Source organism: Neltuma alba, unplaced genomic scaffold (genome assembly GCF_004799145.2).
Source record: "Neltuma alba isolate B1F8T4 unplaced genomic scaffold, ASM479914v2 tig00010802_pilon, whole genome shotgun sequence".
NCBI lineage: Eukaryota > Viridiplantae > Streptophyta > Magnoliopsida > Fabales > Fabaceae > Neltuma > Neltuma alba.
The window spans coordinates 238,944-255,448 of NW_021635616.1; the positions used below are offsets into that span (position 1 = coordinate 238,944).

At 37.4% G+C, this 16,505-nt stretch overlaps 3 protein-coding genes across 8 annotated transcripts; 1 reads left to right on the forward strand and 2 right to left on the reverse strand.

Moving 5' to 3' along the window:
* Window positions 1–2,604: 2,604 nt before the first annotated feature.
* LOC114759188 (cyclin-P3-1) lies at window positions 2,605–4,712 on the reverse strand. 4 transcript variants are annotated; one of them, XM_028948304.1, is made up of 3 exons: window positions 4,594–4,712; window positions 3,304–3,711; window positions 2,605–3,184 (listed from the first exon to the last, which is right to left on the reverse strand). In XM_028948304.1, the coding sequence occupies exons 2-3, from the start codon at window positions 3,702–3,704 to the stop codon at window positions 2,929–2,931; spliced, it is 657 nt and encodes a 218-aa protein (XP_028804137.1). In that variant the 5' UTR covers window positions 3,705–3,711; window positions 4,594–4,712; the 3' UTR covers window positions 2,605–2,928. The 4 variants fall into 4 exon arrangements, with proteins under 4 accessions (XP_028804137.1, XP_028804138.1, XP_028804136.1 ...); XM_028948305.1 differs by having other exon boundaries at window positions 4,590–4,712; XM_028948303.1 differs by lacking the exon at window positions 4,594–4,712 and adding an exon at window positions 3,887–4,546.
* A 1,481-nt stretch (window positions 4,713–6,193) lies between these two features.
* LOC114759274 (uncharacterized) lies at window positions 6,194–8,943 on the reverse strand. 2 transcript variants are annotated; one of them, XM_028948435.1, is made up of 5 exons: window positions 8,800–8,943; window positions 7,791–8,150; window positions 7,613–7,693; window positions 7,420–7,491; window positions 6,194–6,629 (listed from the first exon to the last, which is right to left on the reverse strand). In XM_028948435.1, the coding sequence occupies exons 1-5, from the start codon at window positions 8,845–8,847 to the stop codon at window positions 6,456–6,458; spliced, it is 735 nt and encodes a 244-aa protein (XP_028804268.1). In that variant the 5' UTR covers window positions 8,848–8,943; the 3' UTR covers window positions 6,194–6,455. The 2 variants fall into 2 exon arrangements, with proteins under 2 accessions (XP_028804268.1, XP_028804266.1); XM_028948433.1 differs by lacking the exon at window positions 8,800–8,943 and adding an exon at window positions 8,254–8,535.
* Window positions 8,944–10,511: 1,568 nt separating this feature from the next.
* LOC114759239 (probable transmembrane GTPase FZO-like, chloroplastic) lies at window positions 10,512–15,788 on the forward strand. 2 transcript variants are annotated; one of them, XM_028948377.1, is made up of 12 exons: window positions 10,512–10,639; window positions 10,686–11,197; window positions 11,687–12,249; window positions 12,363–12,431; window positions 12,735–12,929; window positions 13,090–13,221; window positions 13,375–13,461; window positions 13,570–14,016; window positions 14,122–14,286; window positions 14,505–14,735; window positions 14,894–15,009; window positions 15,183–15,788. In XM_028948377.1, the coding sequence occupies exons 2-12, from the start codon at window positions 10,696–10,698 to the stop codon at window positions 15,463–15,465; spliced, it is 2,790 nt and encodes a 929-aa protein (XP_028804210.1). In that variant the 5' UTR covers window positions 10,512–10,639; window positions 10,686–10,695; the 3' UTR covers window positions 15,466–15,788. The 2 variants fall into 2 exon arrangements, with proteins under 2 accessions (XP_028804210.1, XP_028804209.1); XM_028948376.1 differs by having other exon boundaries at window positions 10,604–11,197.
* Window positions 15,789–16,505: the final 717 nt, after the last annotated feature.

Sequence of the window (16,505 nt, forward strand, 5' to 3'; positions counted from 1 at the left end):
GCATATTGTCTGCTCAGGAACAAGAACAACCCGGTTTTGATTGCCATGTCAACTTTCACTTTTCAGAAACCAAATCACAGAACTGCTAGCAGCAGCAAATCTTCCCGTGCAAGAAAAAGGAACGGTCCTCACGTAATCAGATGGCAACTTAGGGTTGATCTGGATCATTAGGTGTAACAAAGTAGCTCTAGAATGTGCCTTTTTTATTCGCCAGATTCTCTCCTCGATCCTTCCTAAACTTACATTTCAGAAACTACCCGTTCTGGTTCCCCCTTGTGCGTTTCACTTCTCAGTCCTGCCTTTCAGTTTTATTTTGCTTTGGTATCAAATATTCCTGGGTGGCTTTAAGTATGTCCGACGAAGTAATATCTGAAAAATGAAAATCTTGATTTGGGAACGCCCTTGTGTTCTCTATATTTGGATTTTGGATTAAAGAAGAGAATCTCATTTAGTAGCGTCAAGAATCGCGAATGGGCTAAAATGTGGCTCTCTTCCTGATAGGCCTAATGGAGAATACCAATAACTTGCTTTAGAATAACTGACTCTGTAGCTTTTGTCTTCTATAGAAAATAAACGCTGTCCATTATAAAAGAAAAAAGAGTTGTCCATCATGCAAGATCCACAATGGTCAGGCAGGTCATGAACGTCACTCATTAATATTGACACAACAGTGTCAAGAGTAAAACAAAAAAAAACATAAATTAAAAACTGTCATGTCAATTTTGTGACGGTATAAATTGGGAAAATATTGAATGTCCAGAGGATTAAAGTGCATATTCTTCCTCTTAGTTAGGCAACGTTCCATTCCAGTTCAATGATTTTAGGCACGAAACATTCAAGCTTAGCTTTAGCACACAACGAGTAGGCTCTGAATATATGGGCCGAGTGAGACTAGGCGTAACTCGTATCCCCACGTTCTTTGTTGCTTCTTCTGGATCTCTAGGAGCCTGTCAAATCCTAGAGGGTGGAAATACTAGTGGTTATATCGAGATCATGGAAGCCTTCAGCGGCTAACAAGATCTTTCTTAAGGTAGCCCCGGGATGTGACAGCAGAACTCAGTAGGCCCCTATTTCAAAGTATGAAACGCGCACACACTGGAGTTTACTAAGGATGAAGTTTTCTTGGAAACTAAGCCTGTGTTTGACACCGTTCTTGTATTTTTGATTATCCTCCGCTTTATTGTCTTACGACAGTGAATGATGAAAGAAGAACCTAGAATGGCCTTGCTGTATAATTTGTTGTACTTTGAAAAGAATGAGTTTACTCCAGGCTTTTTAAAAAAGCTACTGGCATCTTATTTTGATATGTTAAGAGATTTCCCAACATGTACTGAGTTTTAAAAAAAACTGAGTAGCCTACGAGCAGATTTTTAACAAAAGACTGTTTGATTCTAACCTTGTCCTGAAAAAATCCCTTCTTGTGTGTCTTGGGGATTAATTACAGAATCACGTTGATCCAAAATAAGATAAATTTTGTGGGGTCGATGTTCTGATATGGAGCCGTTTCACCTATAGCCGCGTGAAAAGCTGCATTTACATCTGAATTTATACTCTGGTAGGACAAGTTGTTTTCAAACCCTAGCGTCTGGGAATGGTTCAAATGAAATTTACCCCTCTCGAACTCCTCTGGTACCAGTGTAGCATATATGGTAATGCCCCTCTCAATTTTTTAGGGTCCTTAATTATTCTGCTACATATTTTGGTGATCGCGCGCCCAAAAAGTTTGATGTCACAATACCAAAAAAAAAAAAGGACAAAAAAACAAAGCATGTAATATCGCCGCTCGTTTTATGTCATCGGGTTGGCCTCTTAGCTTGTTTCTCTCTTGCGGCCTTTTGGTGAGTGCGAGACAGTTTACCAGTTAGGTGGAAGCTATTCACAACGGACAGAGAGTAAACAGCTTCACCTTACTATCATTAATTGGGTGACAATGACAGTGACCAACACAACTCTCACAGCTTCAAATTCAATTCACAATATGCGTTTGATCACTTCATTTGATGTGGACTGATTCACCCTCACAATATTTTGAAATCTAATCACGAGTTCCCTTTTAAAAGTGGGGGACCTGGCCCATTTTTGGCTCTCTTCCCCTGGCTTTAATACTAGCTAGCCATGGAGGTCGAAGAATGTATCCAATCTACCGGAGAAAAAGGAGTGAAGCAGATGAATCGAAGCCAAGCTTCTCTATTTTTCTTCATTTTGTGGGGATCCTTTAATAAATATTCATTTGCCAGATTCCTTTGTCACCTATCGTAATCTGGACTACCACGGTTTGTGTTGAATGTATAATTGCTCGGGGCTTGATTCCTGCACCCATAGAACTTGCCGAACAAGGTCGGATATTTCGACGTTGCTTACAACAAGTTCTTCGCTTTCTTCGCTCCGCATTTGTATTAGTACCTCGGATATATTTCCCAACTATCATCCTGGTCCTTGTTTGTTTCCTTTAGATTTGTATTGGGGCTGCAAAAGTGAAAGAAATATCGGGAAAAAAATCGCATTCTCTGTGTTTTAGGATAAAATTTCACATATTAATTAAAAAAAAACTCACTTTTCTCGACGGTATTGAGCTTGAATTGAAAATAAGAATGACACAAAGGAAACCTACATTAAAATTAAAAACTTGCATTAAATCGTGACAATCACCACAATTTTTTCCTTCCCAACAAAAACAAAGGGATCATGGATACCATAGCCATCCCTGACGACAGCTTTTAAAAATCATACCTTCAAGCTTCAAGAGAACATGGACTGACTCAACAGTCTTCAATGATCAAGGCAAAAATAAAATTAATTATACGCCAATTTGGCATTCCGTTAAAATATTGAATTCCTATCAATCTTTCCCTGTTTGAATACTCCAAAATTGACCATCTTTCCGTTTGTCGAGGGATTTCCAGCAATAATCGAAGTGCTTCCTCATTTTCATCTCGCAGCAGGGGAAGCGCAAGTAGAATCATCTTTGCTGGACCAGCTTTCTTTAATTCGACACGCTTGCATTGGCCGTTCAATCTCAGAAAATTCCGCAGATTCCTTCTCCAGTTGTGAACAATATCTTCCAAACGTCTCCAAGTTCACTTGAAGTCTGAAATCTATGCTGAAAAGAAAGTTCATCTCCAACCTGTTTAACTCAGACGTGCTTACTCCTCCAACTTTTGCATAGTAAGCATTGTTAAAGAATCTGCAAAACCATGCGCAGAGAATGTAATTTTATGCCAAGCACCAAACTTCACAAGAAACAACAAAAACTGACAGCAACAGATAGAGAAAACATTCGCCACATGTCAAACTTGCACTTACGCATCATCCATAAACTTTGCTGCTAGCATTATGCTAGTAATCAGAAGCCTATGCACATTAAGCGAAGTCAGTTTGGCTTCTGTGCACTGAAGGTATCTATCAACATAGATGTGTGCAACAACAAAGCAGGAGGGGCTGCAGCCCGAGTATTTGAAGATCCGATCGACGTACTTACGGACACTTAGAGTTGGTGCTCTTAAACCATGAAACACAGTAACAACATCTTTTAGATGATTTGCCTCTAACAGCTCATCGTTTCTCAAAACTGATCTCTCAAGAAGTGAAGAGACAAGCGATAAAACACGTGGAACGCCTACAATTCTTTTACCCAATTGTTTAAGCCCCAGTGAAAGGTACACATCAGAGCTTTTGCTCTCACTTTCGAGCGCGCGTGTCCCCATACGCAAGCTGCAGATCAAGTCCAAAATTAGTATGACATGTCTCGTAATGTTCAATCGAACGTCATAAGAATGCATGATGATTCTATAATACAAGTTCTGTTCTCCATTATGGCAAGATTTGAAAGAACCGATACTTAATCCTTCAAAAAAAAAAAATTGACCAGAAAAGAAGAAATGCGAACATTGTGAGTTTCCGTGTTGCCAGTCTGGTCCCAATCACAAACACCATTGCAAAATCCCTTTAACTTGCCCATATAACTATAATGCAAGCCAATATGTCCCGAAGTTGGATTAGATCTAAGTAAACACTGCCTACATAACAGAAAAACGGATTATTTCTTCTGCTATCATGTGCCTTACAAGGAAACAACTTCAAGGGCTCGACCGCTCGAGTCCACTCTATTTCAATCTGTTTTCTATTCTCGAGCATCACAAGCTTTTCGGACAGAAAATCAGCTCCAGAAAAGGACTAAATACCCAATTTACCCATATGAAGCACGCCACTACGACCATACCTCGCAGAATCAGCCCCAGATCTCCAAATTAGCGGGAAAGATTACCGTGATTTACTTAATTAAACAATACGTCTACTCCACATTACTCATTACCGTAGGATGGAAAAATATGACATCTCCGCATACTTAAAACCTCCCCGACCCAAAAAAAAAAAAAACAGAAATAAATGCTAGCTTGTCGGAAAATGCAAATCAGAATTAAAAGCCACGCGTAACAAATCTAGGTCAGCAGAGAAACATATATCTGGATCCAAGAAACGGAGCAGGGAGAAAAAATTTCACTGCAATTGACAAAGCAAACAGAGCAGCGAGCTACACATTCAGGTAAGAAAAAAGGAAAGAAAGAAAAAGATGGAGATGAGAAAGAAACCAACGGAGTTAAGGGAAGACGGTCGCGGAGTGCCGGTGGTTGCTTCTACATAACGGTAAGGCGCGACGGTGAAACCCTGGATAAAGAGAGAAAGAAATCATGATTTGCGTGGACATCATTCTGGGTCGAGTCCCTTTTGTTGGCACTCACCCATTGAGAAGCAAATGCTTTATTTAAAGTGGAAATGACAAAAAATAGAATTTAGACAAACTAGGGAGAAGGGGGAAATAAAATAGCAATCCTTCAAGGACCTCACAGACTCGCAGTTAAAAAAAATACGATACGTTAAAAAACTCACCCATAAAAATTAAAAATTTAGTTGTAAATAATGATAGTTCAAAAATAAATTACTCGATACCAAAGTTTTTCTTGTTTTTTTAAAAAAATAATTAGACTTTAATTTCTACACGTGTTTATCATTTTATGAATAAATAATACAGTTAATGCTGGTTCTGTAATAAGGATAGCGTGGATACATGTAAAAATTCAAATTCTTTTAATATAATGATAAAACAACACATTTTAAAATTAATTTGGATCCTCAATATGTGCGTCCAATAGAATGGTTAGAGAATGCCCCTTTCGAGTCACCTTGATGCATATACGTTGTGTGATAGTGCCTTGTTAATTAATCTTTAACTGTAGTCCACCGATTAAAAATTATCCTTAATTGTAATAATCAAAACTAAAAATCCAGCATTAGTCTCCGCATTGAATCTAAAATCCACTCCTATTCTTTTCAACAAAGTCACATATAGTCAACTAATGACGCGGGAATATGATTCTTTTTATATGTTGAATAGCAACATCACGACACGCCAGGCTGCTAACCGTGATGTGATTTGAACGACTTATAATTATTATTTATAATTATCTTCTTCTGGCTCTAAATATAAAACGGACTTTTTCCAAGGATTTCTTTTTAAGAAAAAAGGGGCCACGTTAGTTTTGAATTTTTATCATCATATATACACCGATAAAATCCTTGCTGCAGAAGCGAAGACAACAAACCATGCGCAGATACCCAACTGGCAGAGTGTCGGTGCCGGAGCGAAGTACTGCGCCCGTTGTCAACGCGCTCTGGTAAGTCATAGGAATCTTCGTAAACCCAGATACTGTCCCCTAGACTAAAATACATATTTCGTCTTTTAATCTCGTACAATATTTTAATTTAGTTACTTAATTTTAAAAAATATACATTCAATCCTTTAATCCTAAAATCATTATATTTTAATGATATTTTTTTTTAACAATCATGAATATTTTAAAAATTAAAATTAAGAATATTTTATTAACATTTAAAATCTCAATGTCATCATTTTTTTTGAAAAAATTTTAAGATTAAAAAACTAAAAATATATTTTTTAAAATTAAAAGACCAAATTAAAATATTATACAAAATTAAAGGACTAGATATGTACTTTAGCTATTTTATTATTTCTGAACAAACTTGTCTATTATTCTATGTTCCCAACAGCCAGCTAACGATGAGCTTCCCCCTCGAGTCTCACCTAAGCATGACGTTCACCTCCAGTATCCTCGGATTAGAATTTTGACATGTGTAATAAAATTAATGTCCAATCGATTCCAAGATCGGCCCCAGCTTAAAACGCTCTCTGGTCACTCTCAAATTCCAGGGAAAGCGCCAGAAATTCAGCTCATATCACACCAAACACTGGCAAAATGACAGACGTTATACTTGGTATATATCGCCAAAACACTATCATTGCTACCAAACTACCAACGTGTTCAAATGATATCCACAGTAAGCAACACGAGTTCCAGTCTACCAAAATACAAACATCAGTCGTTCACAACATTACTATATTACAATAGCATGCCGGAAGAGGTTGAATATCGGAGATTTCAGCTTTTTCGGGTCTGTCTCTTTCTTTTACCACTGTAAGCCGCACAAGCATTTTGGATTGCTTGTACCGATGAATGAACAGCAGCGTCGGTACTCTTGGACAGATTGGAGATCGCGACAACATCCTTCCATTTATCCAATAGTTCAACCAACACGTCGCTCTGCTTCTCCAACTGCATATAAAGAATATCAACAATAATTAGGTCCGAACCGCATCAATAACATGCCCCCAACACACTTCACTAAAAGCTCAATTGATGCAATTTCCTGTTTTTCTTTCCTTGTTCCGTACCTATAAAACCATCAATCTCAAGTTACCTCCCCCAAAGGCTAATATATAATAAGAACACTCATCATGAATTTCAGTTATTGTGGACCACTGATTGTTATTTTCAGTCCCAGATAATGTAATTTTTGACAGATATTTCCTGACAACTTGAAAATTGACAACATCAGATAACAGGAAACTAAAGACAATCCGCTAATCTTGGCCATTGTTGGAAAAAGCAGGAACGGAGGATAGGAAAAGAAGTTGACAATTGCAGGCAGCTACAAGAAGAAACCTCATTATCGCTCTTTCAAACATATTACAACAATCATGAACAAAAGCTTTCTTGCTCCTCGAAAACATAGGAAAAATCAAAGACCCGAATAACGTTATTTTGCACAAACCATAAACTGAAACAGTTAAATTTAGCAGGGGTGCAGAAATTAGTGTTAGAGAGCTGTGTCAAATTGCATTCTTGTGTTTTTTTTTTTTTGGGGGGGGGGGGTTGAAAAGGTACATAAAATTGGGAAGGGGATATATAATTGAAGAAGAAGAATTACTTCAATATCAGCTGCAATTTATGGCTGATGTAACAATTATAAATAAAAATCAGGTTGTACGATAATACCACTAGACACTATAACGAAAGCGTACTAATGTAGCCCAGTTCTACTGTAAGCAGCTTCGTAACATACCACTTCAACTTTGGCCCGAGCACTTTCTAGTTTTAAAGTAAGTTGCCAATTTTCTTCTCTTAATGCTTCAAGCTGCATGTGCACGCACAAAAAAGGGTCTCCAGGGTAAAATAACAAATACAGATGTAACAACGGCCAGAAAGAAAAAGAAAATGGCTTAAAAGTGTAAGTGGAATACTAAATTAGACTTAACCTTATTCTGGGAGCCTGTGTAGGTCCCGTGCACAGCGGATGCTGGAGGTGGGGTTTTGCCTGAGTCGTTATTTTCATCCAACTGTTTGCATATTCAATACATCAGGTCATTAGATAAGTCAGTAAATCGCAAGAAAACAACATCAACATGTACTTTTATGCTTTGGATTGTTTAATACCTTGGCTTGCACAGATTCTATGATCTTTTCAAGAGTTTCTAATCGCTCTAATATGTAGTCAACTTTTTCTTTCAAGCTGGGTTCACTCTGGTTTGCGCACGGCTCTAAGCGCTCCAATTGAGTATCGGTTCTATCATTCTCATTCTCACTAACAATTACGTCTTCAACATATGTTTCAATGTCTCCATTTGAGGTAACCGGAACTGGAGTTTTACGTTGTGATCGCCTGAGACCAGGAGAATAATATCCGGATTTTCTCCTACGTGAAGTGGACTTCTGTTCCGGCTCAGTTTTTCCCTTCTCTTCTTGTCGAGCTGGACTTGGTTTAGACTTCCCCAGAGAAGGATTCACATTTTCGGGCTTTGAGCGAAGTAAGAATTATAGTCAGCAAAAGCATTAATAAAATATAAATCAACGACCAGCATTCTTGATTTTCTTAAATACAGTAATATAAATTCCTTACTCCAGAGGTGAAATACGGAAAGAAAGGGTCTGCTAAGCTATGTTTTACCTCACAAGTGAGTCGGAGCATTATCACAATGAGCACCCTGACATTACCACATTCCACACACACACACTTCCACCAAAAAAGAAAAACAGAACAAAAGCAGTATTACGTCCTCGGCAGCAGAATCGTCGAGATGGTCCATTTATGGCGTGTTAAGCAAGAAAGACAACTCGAAAACTGAAACCATGCTGAGCAAAAGGAGCCAAAAGCGACGGCGACAGAAAACAATTAAACAAGAAAACAGATATCCAATTAACCTAAACTCCAAGACCCAAACCAGAGCGCAACCCTAAGTCCATCAGCAAACGCAAGTTGGATAAGAATATTGATGCTATTTTCCATAGATGAAAGACAGAAAAACTCGAAATATGGCGAATACATGCAGATAAGATGCACACATAGATACTACAGGAGTGCTATAAAACAATGTACCGGCGGTCAGGCATCATGGAAAAAGAGGGCCCGGGGGGGGGATAAGCGAAGAGTTGAGTGTGGGTCTACCATGGAAGACTCGACGGGAAGCTTGAAAGCATTGGGTTTTCGACCCATTCTCAGGAAATGCGGCAGGAGAGAGGCGACCAAAGGGCTTTGCTGAAGTGAAGACGAGGGAAGCGTGAGCGGTAAGCTGGAACAGCGGGCTCAGAAGAAAAGAAGCAGAATCGAGGCGGTGCTGGTAAACTGGCAGTACACGTAAGGGTGCCTGTGTGGGTATTCGACTTTGGACCCTGATTTCATGCTCGTTCATGATAAGGCTCCTCTCGCGTGATTGGGCCGCCCTAACTATGCTTCCCACTCATTAATTATTAAGGGAAAACTATATTGGAGGTATCTGTATTTTGTGTAAATTTTTAATTTGGTATCTATGTGTTTTTTGTTCTTAATTAAATCTTTAATTTTACTCAATTAACATCATTAATCCTTATATAGAGACTAAAAATGTCAATAGAACAAAGTTATAAGAGCTAATGTTGCTAAAAAAGAAATTAAATATTTAATCAAGAGAAAAAAAACACATAGGTACCAAATTAAAAATTGAGAGAAAGTAGAGGTACCTATGATATGGTTTTCCCAATTATTAATGATTAAAAATATACACTGAAAACAAAAATTTCTAAATAGGCTAAAATATATTTTTATCTTTTAAGTTTACATAAAGTTTTATTTTGATCATTTAACTTAAAAAAAAAATTTTAGTTCTCTAATCCTAGAACCGTTAACAAGAAATAATGATATTATGCTCTTGAATGTTGATAAAACATTACTAAATACTATAATATTAAGTTTAATTTTCAAAACAACTAAGATTGTTATAAAAAATTATCATTGAAGACTAACACTTTTATAATTAAATGACTAAAAATATACTTTTTAAAATTAAGAGATCAAACTAAAACCTTATATGAGATTAAAAGACCGAATATATGCTTTAACATCTAAAATAAGACTATACTTTTTCTTTAAAATAATTAATTTCTACTTAAAATGCATAATAAATCAAAATGAGCATTATTTTAATTATAGCAACTCTCTTTAGTACGAATTGCTTTCTGCAGATATAAAAATAAATTATACAAATGTCTCGTCGAATAAATTTCTACTTTGCATTTCTATTAATTTGATAATTGCATGCTTATATTTTGACCTGCCTTATTCAATAATAATTTTGTCACTGCGAATGAAAATTTTTAATTCATAATAAAAAGTGATTTCACAGTTGATAAAAATGTCCTGTTAACTAAAATAGAGGATGTAACAAAATCCGATATTTAATATAAGACTTATTTAACTAATTTAATTAAATTAAAAAATTAAATAAGTTAATTGATTATAAAAATATTTTTCTTACAATAGTGTCATCATCTTACTTAATATCACCTCATCTCTTCTACTTTTGAAAAAATTAATATATATGAAGGATAAATTTAATATTTAAAATCAAATTCAACTTAAAAAAAGTATAATTAAGAAAAATTTAGATTCCTCAAGTACGAGATCATGATTTGATAACACTACCGAGGGAGTGTTTGGGTGAAAAAATACTTTTAAGAGGTGTTTTTAGGTTATCCAAACTCCCTGAGATAAAGTTTCAAATTATTTTTCAGAAATTAAATGGATTTTTTACTCGTACTTCCATACCATTTCATTCGATAGCTGACTTCTTGCACGCGAAGGGCCAAAACAAAAAAACATTGACGGGGTAGACTACGTATTCCCAGATCGCCGCCCCTCACTCCTTTTGACTGGTTTTTTTTTTTTTTTTGCCGATAAGAAGATAAAAAAACTTAGATCACGGACTATACACGGCCGTCTTGCCGATAAGCCTAAGCCGTTTTCTGTTGTGTTCCTAACTCCCTCCCTCTCTCCTTCTCCCTGCTTTCTTCTTTCATTCGAAATTCCATGGTACCTCTCCTCACCCCCCGCAACTTTCTAACCCCTTCACAGTTGGCCTCGCTGTTTCCCTGCCACACCCATTTCTCTCGTTCCCGCCTTCCCCTTCGACGACAACATGATTCAATTACTTGTAATTCTGTCTCAAACAGTTCCAGTGCATTCGACCAATACAAGCAACAAGTGAATCCTGCTTATGGGCAGCCTCAGCCCAGAACATTGTTCCCTGGAGGTTATAAGAGGCCCGAAATTAAAGTCCCTAGTCTGGTTCTCGAGTTGAACCCTGACGAGGTTTTGAGTGGTGGTGATACCCTTGATTTGATCGACAAGGCGGTCTCGAAATGGGTTGGGATTGTGGTGCTCACTAGCAGTGAAACCAGTGGCGGAAGGCTTTACGAAGCTGCTTGCACGTTGAAGTCGGTGGTTCAGGACCGAGCCTATTTGTTGGTTTCTGAGCGCGTTGATATTGCTGCCGCTGCTGGTGCTAGCGGTGTTCTGCTCTCTGATCAAGGTCATTATAGTATTCCTATTACTAGAACATGATCAAGACGCTTCATTCTTATTCTCTCTATTCAAACTTTTCGTCAGAAGCATCTTCCTAACAACCTTGACTATCCCATCTCATTAGAGGGAAAGAGGCATTGTTTGTCTGCTTGATCATTTGCCTATTTAATTGAATACCGTTAATTTGAAAAGTGCATACTTTGTCGACAATAATGATTCTTAACAGCCTTAATAAAGTACTGAATAGCGTGGACGGTGAACCCCCAGTGGCAATAACTAGTCAACAATTGAAAAGCAGTGTGTTCATTTAGATGTGTGAAGATGCTTCCAAGCTGACTTTAAGGCTTTCAACTTCTGAACTGTTTGTTATGTCTCTTGCAGTGCATTATCCCCCGCATGCCCTCCGTTTTGCATTTCTCGCAGTGATCTCCCCTCCCTCTAACGTCGATAATTTCAGGAACTGACAAAGATTATGCATTTCTCTCATTTCATGCAGGTCTTCCGACAGTCGTTGCGAGAAATACAATGTTGGATTCCAAATCTGAATCAGTGGTTCTTCCTTTGGTAGCTAGAATTGTGCAAACTGTAGATGATGCTGTAAATGCATCTAAATCCGAAGGTGCTGATTGTATTATGTATGGAAGTGCGAAATTGGAACATGCCAATCTGGAGGTTGATTCAATATGCAAGAACGTGAAGATACCTATTTTCATCATGTGTTCTTCATATGGAAAAGATATTTCCAATGCCGATGCATCAAACTTGTTCGCTTCAGGTGCAAGTGGTTTTGTTATCAATTTGGAAAGTTTTGGTTCATGTGATGATGAATCTCTGCACGCACTATTTGACAGCGAGTATTCAAATGATAAGAAAACATTTGATGGTCACGGTGGCAAAGTCAATGAGCGTAAGTTGTCAGACATTGATGATGACTTTCAGAGGGAAAAGGAGCTCTTAGCTGGATTTATCAAACTGAAAAACAGAGAAAAACAATTGATAGAAACAGAGAGGTCGATATTAAACGAAGCTGTGCAAGTTATCCGCAAAGCTGCACCACTGGTGATATTTTAATTTTATAAAATGTATTTGAAGTAACTTTATTTTTCACTATCCTGCATGTTGACCTGGATATCTTTTTACTGTGTTGAATTGGTATTGATTTCAAATGACAGATGGAGGAGGTTTCACTTCTCAATGATGCAATTTCTCAAATTGATGAGCCATTTTTACTGGTTATAGTGGTAATTGTGCGCTGAATCTCAAGAAATTCTGGTTCCTGGAATATACAATATTGGTATTAGCTCTAAATTTCAAAACAAGAAAAATCTTATTATCATGCTTTAACTAAGGACTAATTAATTTCATAATTTCTTTAGGCTTTTTTTTTTTAATTAAAATTCCTAATAATTTTTTAAATAGTTGGATGCCAATTTTTTTAATATTGAAATTAACTACTTTTTCCATGTTGAGGAATTCGTAAGAATGCTGCAGAAGTTTTTAACATACTATGCCTTTTGTCTGTTTTGAATCATCAATATTATCAGGGGGAATTCAACTCTGGTAAATCCACTGTCATCAATGCGCTTCTTGGGCAAAGATATCTTAAAGAAGGAGTTGTGCCAACAACCAATGAAATCATGTTTTTAAGATATACTGACTTAGACTCAGAAGAACAACGTTGTGAAAGGCATCCAGATGGCCAATATATATGCTATCTTCCTGCTCCAATTCTTAAAGAAGTAAGCAAATCAACTTTTGATTTTTCTTAATTCAGTCATGATTTATCCCTGCCCTTTTTATATGCAGCAACGCTTGATTTATGCTACACTTTGCCGTTGTTTTCTTTTCTGTGTGCAATTAGTTGTACTCTCAACAATGCTCTCGTTCTTTTGAAAACAGATGATCGTTGTTGATACACCTGGAACTAATGTGATTCTCCAGAGACAACAACGTCTAACGGAAGAATTTGTGCCCCGTGCAGATTTGCTTGTGTTCGTTATTTCTGCTGATCGTCCTTTAACTGGAAGTGAGGTATGTTCAAACTCCTATGCTAAGGGATTAAGGGACATAATATGGTGATTTTTGGTTTCGTGCTGGTACTTATTGTTCTTGCAGGGGGCTAACATGCACAATCCTGTGTCCATTAGCAATCTGATTGTTGCTGCTTTAATGGCTGTGTTTCAGGTTTCTTTTCTTCGATATTCTCAGCAGTGGAAAAAGAAAGTTGTCTTTGTTTTGAATAAATCTGACATATATCAGAGTACTCATGAGGTTCATCAATGGTTTAAGCTTCATATTGGTTATAGATAATTTCATATAGTCTTGAGTGATTAGGTCCATCCTATGCTTTACTGAAATTACATTGACAATTTGTTGCAGCTTGAGGAGGCGGTGTTGTTCATCAAGGACAATGTGAGGAAATTGCTGAATATTGAAGATGTGATATTGTATCCTGTGTCTGCGCGATCTGCACTTGAAACGAAACTTATGGCTACCTCGGATGTTGGAAAGCATAATGGAGAACTATTGGTCTCTAATAGTGATTCTTATCATAGAACCAGGGGCTTTGATGAATTTGAAAAGTTCTTGTACAGCTTCTTGGATGGTTCAACAATACCAGGGATGGAGAGAATGAAGCTGAAACTTGAAACTCCGGTTGCAATTGCAGATAGACTAATTTCAGCTTGTAACACTCTTGTGACACAAGACTATAGATATGCCAAGCAGGATTTGACTGCAGTGAATGATGTTATCAATAGTATAGATGACTTTGCTCTGAGGATGGAAAGTGAGAGCATCTCTTGGAGAAGACAAATTTCATCATTGGTTCGTTAAGCAGAATTAAAGATTTTTTTTTAAAAAATTGAAACAAAATTTATTTATTTCCTCTCATGCATTGTGTTTCTGATAAAACATGGCATGAATTATCAGATTGAGACGACAAAGTCAAATATTGTGGAGCTTGTTGAAGATTCTCTGCGATTATCCAACGTTGACATTGTGGCTTCATATGTATTCAAAGGTAAAAATTATGCCATGCCTGCTACCTCAAGAATTCAGAATGACATGATTGTTCCTGCTGTGGCGGCTGCCCAGGTTAGTAGCTGGATGTAAAGTTTGAACTATCAAGGATTCAAGTTGAATTATGAATCTAGATTATATTGCAAATGGTTTACTTTGTTGTTTTAATTTTTGCATGAGACAGACACATCACCATGCATCATATTAAGGCTGGGGACCATATGATTAGCATATTATGCCTAGAGTTACCTGTAATTTGAAAATAATTCCTTTATGTTCATTTTGACGTCCAGAAAATACTGGGAGAATATGAAGATTGGTTAGAATCCAAAAATACTGATCAAGGAAGACTCTACAGGCAAACTTTTCAAAAACAATGGCCATCATTGATAAATGCAGAGAGTCAGGTGGATTTTGAGACCTATGAGTTGTTAAGGAAAGTGGACCACACCGGAAGTCAAGTAATTGAAAAGTTCAGCAGCAGTGCTGCTTCCAAGTCATTTGAGCAGGAAGTACGTGAGATGGTAAGTTTGAAATTTATTGTGATTCTGGGGAACCTTCTTCTATCTTTCCTTCCCCCCCCCCCCCAATCTGGAATATTTATTTTATTGAATATCTTTAATTATATCCAGTTGTGCTGTCTATAAACAATCTGATCCAAAATGTTTTCCATTTACATTAGTTCTTAGGTGCTTTTGGTGGACTGGGTGTTGCTGGCTTATCCGCTTCACTTCTGACATCTGTGCTGCCAACCACTTTGGAGGATCTTCTTGCTCTTGGCCTTTGTTCTGCTGGCGGGTAATATGCCATACTTGAGAGTGAGCTATTATATGACAATTTGTTAGACTTAGTAGGTTTGGTGGCTGTTCATTTTTTGTGGCCGAAACATATTTCTTACAATGATCAAATAAAAATCGATTTTGCAACTCGTTTTTTGTTAATTGCTGAGGGGAGATCTGTCTTTATGACAGGTATCTAGCTATTTCAAATTTCCCAGCTCGTAGACAGAGTGTGATTGATAAAGTGAAAAGGAAAGCAGATACGGTGGCCCTTGAACTTGAAGAGGCCATGAAGAAGGATCTCGTTGAAGCTACAAGGAATTTGGATGCTTTTGTTAAAACCCTTGGCAAACCTTACCAGGATCACGCACAGAACAGACTTGACAGGCTGTTAGAGATTCAAGAGGAATTGTCAAATGTCGATAAGAAAATTAGAACGCTACAGATTGAAATTCAAAATCTTCACGTGTCATGAACTCCTTTTTTGAATTGTATATAACACTGCAGTTGAGTGAGTAGGCAAGAGGAATTCGTCCCTTTTTTTCCTTCTTCTGTATTACTGGCAATGCCAGTGGAAAATTTTTTGTCGTTCACGAATTCCAATACTATCTCACTAGATTTTTTATACTCCGTCGGTAGCAACTGAGCGGAATAGATTATAGATGTTGGTAAAAACATGTCATGTTTGCTCTGATTTCCCATCAAGTCATACAGAGCAAAGCTTAGTGAGCAGGCCGACTAAGTCCTTTTTTGTATCATTAATAACGTAAAGCATTAGTGATTCGTATTTCAGACATATATCTACCGTGTAGAAGCGCTCACATTGGAATTTAACTGTTCTATTCCTCTGATCTTCGTTCAAGATTAGACATGCCCCCTCCCCTTTTTTCCCACTGTATTCTCAAGTGTGGCCATATGGCGTTGCGTGCGTTAAATGTAGCAATAGACGTTATAGCTCCTCCATTCCCTTATTTCAAATTTGAGAAGTTGACGGTGCCTCGTCTCTTCGGAGTTCGGATATAAGAATTGCAGGTGCTGCAATAAGTTTTGTGAAACGAAACCATAGTCCATCTTCAAAGATGATATCTACTACTCTATCAACAAAAGCTTGCGACGGAATCACCCCATCTGTGTGCCTTGTTTTCCCTTTTGCAGTTTACGTATTATAAATGAGCATATATTGGTTTTGAAGACGGTTGTGTGGTCTTCGCCTTCATTTTAAATCTCACTGCGCGAACCAAACATGATGGATGCAATCCATGTACCATCGTGTGCGTTGGTGACGTTTCGTACTCGACACAAAAGAGAATCCCTTAACATTCTTTATTACAACACAAATCCTAGATTGAGAGGGTATTCGGTTTTCCTCGGAATACAAATTAAGATAAAATTTCTCACATATTTATTTTATGTATCGTAAAATCACTTTTAAAACGATAGTTTTTGTGTCTGCCTCACACTTTCTAAGTAAATGATACGCTAGGCAGCTGGAAAGTTTTTTCCTTTTTGCCAACG

Bases quoted from the DNA above. Each gene is read 5' to 3' on its own strand.
- LOC114759188 (XM_028948302.1), bottom strand. From the start codon at position 3,779: ATGCATTCTTATGACGTTCGATTGAACATTACGAGACATGTCATACTA. The intron at 3,185-3,303 runs GTAAGTGCAAGT...ATGGTTTTGCAG, and splicing joins GCAAAGTTTATGGATGATGC to ATTCTTTAACAATGCTTACT.
- LOC114759274 (XM_028948433.1), bottom strand. From the start codon at position 8,322: ATGCTCCGACTCACTTGTGAGGTAAAACATAGCTTAGCAGACCCTTTC. The intron at 7,694-7,790 runs GTATTAAACAAT...ATATGCAAACAG, and splicing joins TAGAATCTGTGCAAGCCAAG to TTGGATGAAAATAACGACTC. The intron at 7,492-7,612 runs GTTAAGTCTAAT...GTGCACATGCAG, and splicing joins ACACAGGCTCCCAGAATAAG to CTTGAAGCATTAAGAGAAGA.
- LOC114759239 (XM_028948377.1), top strand. From the start codon at position 10,696: ATGGTACCTCTCCTCACCCCCCGCAACTTTCTAACCCCTTCACAGTTG. The intron at 12,250-12,362 runs GTGATATTTTAA...TTCAAATGACAG, and splicing joins TCCGCAAAGCTGCACCACTG to ATGGAGGAGGTTTCACTTCT. The intron at 14,287-14,504 runs GTTAGTAGCTGG...TTTGACGTCCAG, and splicing joins CTGCTGTGGCGGCTGCCCAG to AAAATACTGGGAGAATATGA.